Source organism: Antrostomus carolinensis, unplaced genomic scaffold, assembly GCF_000700745.2.
Source record: "Antrostomus carolinensis isolate BGI_N321 unplaced genomic scaffold, ASM70074v2 scaffold25865, whole genome shotgun sequence".
In the NCBI taxonomy this organism is placed as follows: Eukaryota; Metazoa; Chordata; class Aves; order Caprimulgiformes; family Caprimulgidae; genus Antrostomus; species Antrostomus carolinensis.
In genome coordinates this window covers 61,608-72,411 of record NW_010317505.1, presented here as the reverse complement: position 1 = coordinate 72,411, position 10,804 = coordinate 61,608, and the positions used below count along the sequence as shown (strand labels likewise).

The 10,804-nt window shown below is 40.7% G+C and overlaps 1 protein-coding gene across 1 annotated transcript in view; it reads left to right on the top strand.

Moving 5' to 3' along the window:
* Nucleotides 1–5,710: 5,710 nt before the first annotated feature.
* The window catches only part of ATP9A (ATPase phospholipid transporting 9A), a gene marked incomplete at its 5' end in the record, with an annotated part of 48,232 nt that continues 43,138 nt past the window's right edge, over nt 5,711–10,804 (top strand). Inside the window, 3 exons of the mRNA XM_010168610.1 lie at nt 5,711–5,855; nt 6,178–6,291; nt 9,769–9,877. Of these exons, the coding sequence (XP_010166912.1) occupies nt 5,711–5,855; nt 6,178–6,291; nt 9,769–9,877 (368 nt within the window). The remainder of the gene's footprint in view (nt 5,856–6,177; nt 6,292–9,768; nt 9,878–10,804) is intronic.

Here is a 10,804-nt window from a genome sequence, read left to right as displayed (position 1 = left end):
CAGTCACCTTCTTGTTTTCCATGTGCCTTAGGATAGTTTGTAGGAGTACCTGCTCCATGATCTTTCCTGGCACTGGGGTGAGACTGACCGCCCTGTAGTTCCCCAGAAAGGGTTCAGGGAGTGAAACTGTCCTGTTGGCACGTGACCCTGGGTAGGTTAATGAAACCTGCCATTACTCTATTAAAACACAATCTGCCATTGCAGCCACTCCTCTTTGTGTAAAGCATTTTGTAAGGATCACAGCTGTTATGTAGAGGATTTTAAAGCAGAACTAATGAGCTTAGTAATGTATTCCTCCTTAATGAAGTTTAAGACATCATTGAAAAGTTTTAAAAAATTAAAATTATGGCAATGGAGTATCTTTGGGAGGATGATAACATCTGCCTATAAGAATGAACACATGGTTCGGTGCCTGAGAAATGTCTGTATTCTCACCAAAAGCTCCTTTTCTAATTTATTTCAATAAGCCATGGGCTGACACTGACACATTCCCTTCTAGCTGGAGGTTTGGACTGTGAGCTTCTGCTCTGTGCTCACCTGACAAAGCACAGGCGGTGTGCTGGGTGGTTTGTGGGACAAGAGGGGAAAAACAAGGTCACAGAACAGGTAAGAGCTAAATGCTAGCTCTGAGGTTGACTGAATACCTTCATAACTAAAACTCTTTGGGGATCTTTGAGTGTATATGGGATAAAGATCAGCATTTGCTGATTTTCAGCCATGGGCGCATGAATTTCTTGCTCAGCACTACATGCTCTGGAGGAGGCTAGAAGGCAATGACGTAATGGGATTCCTGAGTGCTGATAAACCTCCCCAGCTAGTGTTGGAACGTGCAACTCTGTTGTTGCTGGTTGTAGTATTGTGTTCATTGGTTGGACTCTTTTTTTTTTTTTTTTTTAAATAAAATTCTTTATATTGCATAGAAACCTTGTGCTAAAAGGCTGTGTAGGAGACTTTGTAGTAGAAATGCTGGATATTCTTTACTTGAGCATTGATATTACTGATAATTGCTTTCAAAAACTCACTAGGCAGGAAGTTTTTCTTTTGTTTGTCTAACTTAGTTTTCAGTTTGCTTTCCCTGTAATTCATGGGATTGTGAAAAATGTGACTCTAGCCAGGCAGGAGTTTCACACAGCAGATTCTCCCATGTCCTTTCTTGCTTATATTTGGAACTGCATTATTTTTAGATTGATTCTCAAACCTTGTAGTAACACAGCATTTGTAAATTCAAGTTCTTACAACACCAAGTATCTTTGTGGTGGGAACACTACAAGAGGTCATGGCTTTAATTGCAGAATGTGTGCTAAATTTTGGGTAATTTCACTTTTGTGCAATTGCCTTCTACTTCCCTGCCTTTATAGGGACTGTCAGTATTGGGGGCTGCCGTCTCATTTAGAAAAGCACAAGTGTAACCAGATTTGCAGTGCTAGATGTTAGCATTCAGAGTAGTGAATTCATAGTAATTTGGAAAAGACTACAAGCAATATAATTTTATGTAAACAGTTGGGCAGAGTGCACTCTTCTTAAGGTAAAATGTTCTGCTTAGTTTGTGGGGTTCATTTGCCCTTTTCTTATACGTTAATGAAAAAATGCTGATAAGTCATTGAACTCATTAAAATGTTGGGAAGTCTGCTTTGGAGATTTAGGTATTGGTTTGAAGATCTGCTTGGATATTTGGAAAGCTCTTTGGAGCATATTGGTAAATTTCACTTCCTTAAAAAAAAACCCAACACAACAAAACCCAACAAAAACCCACCAAAAAAACCAAACAAACAAAAAACCCACCCAAACAAACAAAAAAAACCAGTACAAGTAAAATATTTATCAAACTATAGTATAGTACTACCCTCTTTGAGCCTTATCCTATTGTAAATATTATTATATAGGTGCCTAGGTGTTTTTGCTGTTGAGTACAATCCCTGGAAGAGGCCCAGCCTAAAAAATAAACAAAGGTAACTGGTTTCAGATGTCTGATCACAAGGACTGACTAACTCTCTGTAACTGGGAAGCACATTGTGATGAAATGGGGTGTGTGGACACCAGGTTTGCTCCCATGGGCAAAGCCTCTGATTTGAAGCGCTATCACAGAGGTCATTCTTAATTCACAGTCGTTAAAATCTTTCAGATGTGGATATTATATGCAACCATGTGAGGAAGAAAGATCTACTAGTTAGTTTTTTCTTAACAAGAAAAAGAAGAATTTGTAGATTTGTCAAAAAAATGATGGTTTCATGGTCACGTGTAACTTTTTCAAGTGGATACTTATGTTAATTGTGGTTTTATGGTACTAGCTAGGGAACAGCCAAAGATGGAAGTCCATTGTCTTAGAAATGTTACAAGTGCAGAATAACAGATAATGTCCCTGTCTAAAAGTAGGCAGAGATGGCAGGTAGTGGTGCTGCAAGTCTGTAGGAAGTCAAATGCCTCTTGTATATACTTGAACAGGAAAGCATTTCCAATTAATTTATTCTAGTAATTTGATCTAGGTGGTTACTGCTATCAGGGTTTTGAACTGTTCACATTATCCACTGTTTTTATTTCTGTCATATTTTCCTGCATCCTCCTAATTTTCTCCTGTTCACTAAATTAACAGTTTGCAAGTCATTGTAGACAACTGCAGAGGCTTTGATAAAGCTGGCCTTTACATGGTCAGTGATAAATGTGTGTAGGTGAAAACAGTGGGATTGTTACTGAAACTCTGGCACCTGACAAGTACTCTGGTTTTTGGAATTGCAGGTTTGACTTGCACTGAGCTGATAAGAGACATTTGGCACCGCCTAAAACTTGTGATTTCATGTTCCTTGTGTGGGTGCTATGTAGTGCTCTGCTATCTTGTCGGCATTTCAGTCTGAAAGCTGCTTTGAGCTTCTCTCCTGTGTTTGGGTGGCACCTGGACACTTAAAGCTCAGGTTGTTCTTGAGTACAGATTAGAGAAAATCCATCTTTTCAGGACTCATCTGCCGTTCTTCACGAAATGCGATAACATCAAAGTAATTTGGAAAAAACTCATTTGTCTAGTTTTAAAAGCTTGTGAGAAATTATCTTGCAAGTCAGCCTTGTGAAGTTAATGCCAATGCTGGCTCATGGAGCACTGAATCACATGGTGACACCTTTTCTTTACTTCTGGAAGCAAAGTTGGTTTTTATTCTTCTTATATACTGAAGGAACTGACTTAACTGCTAACACTTCTTTGTGTTTATTTGCATCCAGCAGGGCATAAAACATGGTATCTTTGTGGACCTTCTGTGTGGCTGAATTGTAACTGTTCATCATGCTGCATGCATCTTCTGGCAAGATAGGGACTTCAAGGGCCAAATGCTTCATGTACTTCCTTAAATAGTTATTTCTGTCACTTAGGTGTGTATTTAACTAAGCTTCTGCAGCAGAATGCCATGATTCAAGAGCAGATCTTAGCAGTGTTTTCTGGGAAGATGTTTGTAAGACCTCTGAAGCTTTTGGATATCAGTCTGGCTGATACCGGCTTTCCCAAATGCCAATGAAATTCAATAGGGCTGTTTTTAAAGGAACAAGTGGGATTGAGAAGAGATTGGCTTTCAGTAAGAAGCAGTGACAACAGAAAAATGACCCTTTTGGGGTTTAGGAGGGTACAATGCTGCAGGTTTGAATAGAGAGGCTTTTTCAAGATGCAAGAGGGATTGCTGATAAGTCCTTCCACTCCCACGAAGTAACCGACGCTCGGTTTGATTCACTGCCTCAAGTAAGGATTCGTTACATTGAGCAGGGCACTGTTTTATTGACTAAAATTCATGTGAGAGCTGAGTTTTTGCTGGCCGCAGCAGCCAGGTTGAAGGCCCTGAGGCACCTTGAGTTGATGGCAGGTGAGCTGGGGCAGCCTGAGGGCCTCAGCAGGTGGGCTCTGGACTGCGAAAGAAAGTCGTGGTTCTCTGGTGTTACCTTTGCTTAACAAATTGCACGTTAATCCTCCATGTTCTTCTAGAGAATAAATGTTTCCTGTCACCTCATCCCTGGATCTCTTAGTTGAGAAAAGCAGCATCTAGCCTGAAGTTCGTAGGCCATGCAATGATTTCCAAAGGAATCCTTTAGGAATCATACCGGTTCTAGTGAAGTTGGTGTGGTTTTCCTGAATTCCCATGTAACTTTTAGCAGAGGCCAGAAATGATGTTAAATTAAGTGGCTTTAGTACAAGCCTGAGTTGAAAAAGTAGAAAATCAGTGTGCCAGCGTTTTCCTATTTATTTTGAACAGTTTTTGGAAAAATGACATTACAAAATATAAAAAGTAATTTTTGAGCTGGATAATTTGAATTATGACAATATTTATTAGAGCAAGAACAGAGATACTGCTGACAAAGTAGACAAAAATGTGGGGAAAAAAAAATAGAACAGAGGTTCTGTTGGACTAGTCTGATTGAAAATAGGATGAACTTAAAACCTTGCAGCCGTTTCTCTGGCAGCTCGGGTTTGCAGCACTGGGTCCAGTCATTGTTCTGGGCTGCCCGAACTCGCAGCCTCCATGGCTGTGCTGCAGTGGGACAGTCACCTGAAGACCTGAAAAAACAAATTAGTAAACTAACAAGCTGAAATAGTAGGTGGATCTGCAGTGCATGTTCTCAGTCGATAAGAATGCGTGTTATGCATTAGTAGTTAAAATACTATTTGCCATTAACATAAACAGAGCTAATGACTGTAATACTGTGTAAAAATCAGCAATCATTTAGTATCTATTTTCATATTCCAGAAAAAATTAAGGTTTAATTTTTAGAGGATTATAGGTTATTATTCCTTGGCACGATTGTTTTAAAGTGCAAAAGTTCAAATATGCAAATATTAAACCCTTCTGCTGGAAAGGTATACATTTCTATGAACTAGGGGTTGCAGGGAAGGAGAGGAGAATCTCTGTCTGTCCCTCTTTTTTCTTGAGGACCTGAGGTCACCTTACATAACATACATTCCTGTTTAAGTTCAGTTCATGAATAGGAAAGCCTCCTTTTGTTTGAGGAAGTTTCCATACACCACCATGGGAACAGCCACCTGATCTAGTGGAAGGTGTCCCTGCTGATGGCAGGGGGATTGGAACTAGATGATCTTTAAGGTCCCTTCCAATCCAAACCATTCTATATACTCACATAACAGAAGCAATGATAGAAAGTACCTGTTACTATTTTATTGGTGGGAGCTTTGTGGCATCAAACCTGCAATCGGGGATTGATGCAAGGGGATCTTTCTGCCTGTACCCCACACCTCCTTGCTTCCTGAAGCCCTTCCATTCCCAGGAGGCAGAAGCTCTCCCAGCAGCCATCAGTGTAGTGATGAGCTTGGTCCATGCTTCTCCACTCATCGGTTTATTGAAAGCAAACGAGGAGCCTCCTCAGCCCTTGTTGCTGCAGACACATTTCTAGCCCTGCTGCAGGCCTGCCCAGCTTTGAACACATGGTTGTGTGATGTTTTAGTGACAGCTCCAACACCGTAAGAGATATTTGCTCGTAGCTTGGTGGGCTGCGAGGCAGGTCTGCAGTGGCTGTAGCAGGTGGAGAGTCTGTATTTGGTAGGAAGTCAAGCTCTGGGTTTTAAGACATTTGTAATACAGTGGATAATTGACAGATGAGAGGTGGTGAGTGACAGATGAAGTGATGCTAAGCTGGTCTGTCTGGCTGGTGGAGAGGGTCTGGGGGGTGTGTGTGAGTCATAGAAATGTGTTAAAAATTAACTCATTAATTAATGTTCCTTCTATAGATGTTGTGAGTGCTTAAGATGCTGCGGGAGGAGAGACCCAAGGCCTCGTACTGTTTGGCTTGGCCATCCAGAGAAGAGAGACCAGAGATACCCTCGCAATGTGATCAACAATCAGAAGTACAACTTTTTTACATTTCTCCCTGGGGTAAGTGTGAAGGCAATAGCTTTTCATCATCCCACCCCAATGCTTCCTCCAGTTTCAGTGGTTTTACAGTAGATGATAGGTACAGAACCTGGAGCAAATAAGGAATGTTTGGGTTGTGTTTAGAGGGCCTCCTTCAAAGGCTGCCTTAGGGTAACAGCAAAACAGACACAGATCTGTCCTGAGTGTCCAGAACTACTTTAAGACTGCCCTAAGTTAGCATTTAGACACTAGAGGAGCATACAAAAATGTTTCTGGTGGTTAGTTCAATATGCATAACTTCTGAACTCCATTAATTTATTCCCTTCTCTTTTTTTCTTTTTAGGTGTTGTTTAACCAATTCAAATACTTCTTCAACCTTTATTTCTTGCTTTTGGCCTGCTCCCAATTTGTTGTTGAAATGAGGCTTGGCGCACTTTACACGTACTGGGTTCCTCTGGTAGGTCATTTAAGGTTTATTTATTCAAGAAAGTTTCAGTATTTGACACAATTTCTTATGCTGCCTTTTCTGTAGGGTTTAAGTTTGTACCTTAAATAATTTTGTTAGCTTTCTTCTTCAGGCCTGCTCCATACATGTCGTAGCATAGATGCCTGTTCTACCCTTTAAGCTTTGTTTTGTAGAGGCTTGATGGGGATGTGAGAGGACTCTGCTCCCAACTTGTTAATCTGTGGGATGTCAACAGGCACAGAGCTCTTGCCACTGGCTGTGTTGACTGCAGCAGGGCTTTGTGAATAACATGAGAAAACAAATGGATACTGGAGTGATGTGTGTGCTGTTCACAGCTGCATCTGAACATAGGGTGTGCTCATGGAGGATGTGTGTGGGGTGTTACACCCTCCTGGAGTGAGCCTGGACCAGCCTGGCAACTGCAGCGAAGGACCGAAGGGCACCTTTCAAAAGTGACCTTAATGAGTGGCCATATGCGCAATGATGGCAAATTAAGTTCCCCTGCCAAACAGTTTGACCTGTGGCCTTGGTATAGGTCAACAGGCTGCTTCGTAGTTTAACCACATTGTAAAAAACAAATGAAAAAACTGAGAACCCCCCCCTCCACAAACCTCCCACGTATAAAAATAATATATAGAGACATATTCACACTCGCTCAAGGTGCAGATACTCTTTCCTTCCTGTAAACTATTTCCCCCTTTCTTTTGGTAGCCATGTGTTTCACCTACGATCAAAGAAAATTTATAATAATCAGTTTTGAAGCAGAAACTCCAGTGCTGTCAAAGGGCAGAAACAGGAATAGTTGCATACAATGGGCTTCTTAAATCTCTAAAATACACTGCATAAGTCAGTTACAACTGCTTAAATGCTTAAACATAGGTACCTTTTTTTTTTTCTTTTATCCCAGTAAAACTATTATTTCTTTTTCTATGTGAATAACTTCTCTGCTGCACTTCAGCTTATAGTATTGTAGAATAATTTCGGTTCAGAGAGACATGTGGTCCAACTGTCTGCTCTCAAAGCACGGCTGTCTTTAAACTTAGATTGGCTTAACTCATCTACCTGAGCTTTGAAAATCTCTAAGGATAGACATCCTCTTTACTTCAAAGAAATGATACAAAACCAACTGAAAATGTATTTTAAAAGCACAGGGCTCTTTCTTAAGACACTACTTGTGCACTGACTTGAGAAATGGTGGTGGTAAAAATTTGTGGCTCTATTAAGGTAGCTCAGGAGAGGCAACGGAAATTTTTCCTTCCTTTTAGACTTTCAGTACTGTGAAGTCCCTGGTAAAAGCCAGAAAGAAGTGAAGGGGCAGCTTTGGGACATTGCTGCTAAAATTCTGTTTGTATTAAAACTTGGATTGCACTGAATTCTTTCTCAAGTGTGTGCTGTATTGCATTTGCTGTATGAATCTAACGCTAGTTTCATAAGATCCTGTGCTATAAATAAAGTATACATGCACACAGAGGATCTCCCTCTCTGGGTTTTGTATAGGCAGTTGTGACTTGTCTGTGCCAGGTGAGCAATTAGAATTTGGCATATGAGCTGCCAGAAAGCAGGATAAGAAAGGTCTTTGTTCATTACTGGCTGCTAATATGAGTGTTGGGGATGGAATGACATATGAGATGACACAGTGAGTCGGCACATGTGGGAATATTTTGGGGCAATTATTTGAAGACTCTTCAAACAGCTGAAACATAAGTTGAAAATAACTTAGGCTTTTTTATTTTATTTTGGAAAGCAGATAGGAATTTCTAGCTAAGCACACAAATGCAACTTGTAAATAGACGAGAAATGTACATTTTTTTCTTGATTTGTTGGTTATGGGAATAAGAGATTTTCCACAGTGGTGCAAAACAAATAGTCGTGGTCCTGAATGCTGGGGGGTGAAACGATTCTCTGAAAACATTGTATTAATGGCTTCTTACTTTCAATGCTTGTAAATACAGGATTGAATACAGGCATTTTTTAAAAAGTAATTGCCCATCCTTGGGTCTCTTCATGTGTCTGCCTTTTAAAATACTGCAGAAACATACTAAATTGCATTTTAAGATTGATATTAATTAATTTAGATAGTGAATTTAGACACATATGTATGTACTAGAATTAGGGATTATTTAGTTTTATTATAGGATTGTGAGAGCCAGCAGGTGAAGTGTACCTCAGTGTTTTAATAATTAAAGAAGCTGCTCTCCTTCAGTCTTAGTAGCTCTTAGGTAATTAATCATTTTTAATTGTTTAAAAAAAATATGAGAATTTGAATTGTTACTGTGTTGGGTAGTGTTAGCAGTGCTCCACAGCAAGACTTTCCTGAGGTGGTTGTGGAGTTTAGGTTCACCAGTTCTTTGTGCCCAGCTCGTACACACAGTTTTTGAAGGTGTGTGCACAGCCATTCTTTCTAAAAGTTAAGTTACTTAAAGCTGGAGATTTCAACCCACTAGCAAAATCTGCTGTTTGGGTAGATGGGTATTTACAGACATTTTCATGTGTTTTTCATGTAACCATCAGTTTCTAACATCACACTGCCCCCTTCTTAAAATAAAAAAGTTTCCTACTGACAGAGATAATCAGTACATGGTTGCAGTTTTCAAGAATACAGGTTGTAAAAAGTTGCTTTTTTCTTCTGTATCAGGTGACGAGTGGTTTAACTGTTTAGTGAGTCTGAGCTGAATAGTGCCTAATAAAAAATGACTTTGTGGTACTAGCCCCATAAAGAATTGTTTTGCATTAATTTAGTTGTTTTTTCATATAGTGAAGGGTGTGATGTGGGCATTTACCTCATGACAAGAGGAAAGGAAATGACAGCTCAAATCCACAGAAAAGTAGGACTGAAACCCTAATCAGACAAATGTGTAATTATACTATGAGTAGTTCACATTAGTATGTTTAGAGTGCTTATTTGTATAGGTTGAATGTGTGTATGCATACGCATAAATACACGTGCATTATATAAGTATATATCTGGATATATAAAAAAGGGGTTATATAAAATTTCTATATAGATTTCTATATAAAGAAATCTCCCAGAGGAGGTAGGCTAACTTTGATGGCTCTGTGGTGGAGAGAGTACTGAGATTTGAGGGATCCTGTCTTACACTGGACTTTTGTGTAACTCCTGTCAGTCTTAGTTACTCACCTGTGAAGTGAGATGAAGTGTGTTATTTACACTCTTCACATAAACTTTACAAAGATTTGCTTGGAAGGTGCTGGCAGAGAATCACGGTAAAGCTGAGAAACAACCATATTTTTTTTTAAGCAACAAGTCTGTTGTCAGTTTGCCGTTAGGAGTTCTGTCCAGCAGTGCATAATATCACTATAATGATTTATTGAGAGAAGATAGAACAAGGAAATGCAGATTGTTGGCATTGGTACTGATAAATATTGTTCTTATTAGAGGCAGATGTGATTTTTCCTGACCTTTTAATCCATTCTGTTCCCCTACCCCCCCCGCAATGTTCCTTTCAGGGATTTGTGCTTGCTGTTACCATCATCCGAGAGGCCGCGGAGGAGATCAGATGTTACATGCGCGACAAGGAAGTGAACTCGCAGATCTACAGCAAGCTCACAGCGAGAGGTCGGCTCGGCGGCTCCAGCGCGCCCGCTGCATCCTGGCACGGCTGTGGCAGCGCCGGGGGTTGCAACTCAATCAAATGCTGCTGACAGTTGGAGAAGCAGAGTTCAAGGAACGGGGAGGGGGTTATGGGCTCACAGGCACGTGGCTTTGTGGCCACGCTGCTGCTCCTGCCACTGCAGAGGCCTTGAGGGTCTGGGTGGCTTTCTTGTGGATGGCTCCTTGCTGGGCTGTGGTGGATGCTGGTCTTTGCTGAGGGTTTTCTAGGGAGAAGCACAGCTAATGCGAGGAGGGTGTATGTTAATTGCTTCACATAACTTCAGAGCATCATCTTGGCCACTCGAGACATGGGGAGTGGGCAGCCAATGTGTTTGCACATGCAGGAGCCTGCTTGGTGGGCTGGGAGTTCACTGCAGCCAGCACCAGGCAGGGGTGAACTTGCAAGCAGCTGATGTGATATTTTTAAACCCTGCTTGCTCCTAACTCCAGTGTAGGCCAAAACTTCTTTCCCAATTATTGTGCCGCCTTGTGGATTCAAGTCACCAAAGAAAATGAAAGTGGATCTGAATCTCCCTAAGTTGTGGAGGGGGATGTTTACAGAAGGGAAATGTGTTTTCCTTCCTGCAAAGCTGTGACGCGAGAGAAGCACTCCATAATGTTGCATGGATGAAAGGAGGGAGAGGCAGATACAGCAAGCAGCATAGTAGGAAGAAAACAAGAATGGACCTGTAGTAGTTGTGATACGTTGTTTGGTTTTCTTTTTTGTTTTTCTTCCAGTTTTGGTAATGGTGCATCTGTCTTCCCCCTGCATGTGTTTTTTTGTTTGTTCACTATGTTGGTAAGAGAGACAGATGTAAGAAGGATTCCTATAAGCTACCATTTAATATTATTTAATGGAAACAACATATCTGTGAATCTGTGCTTATAAAA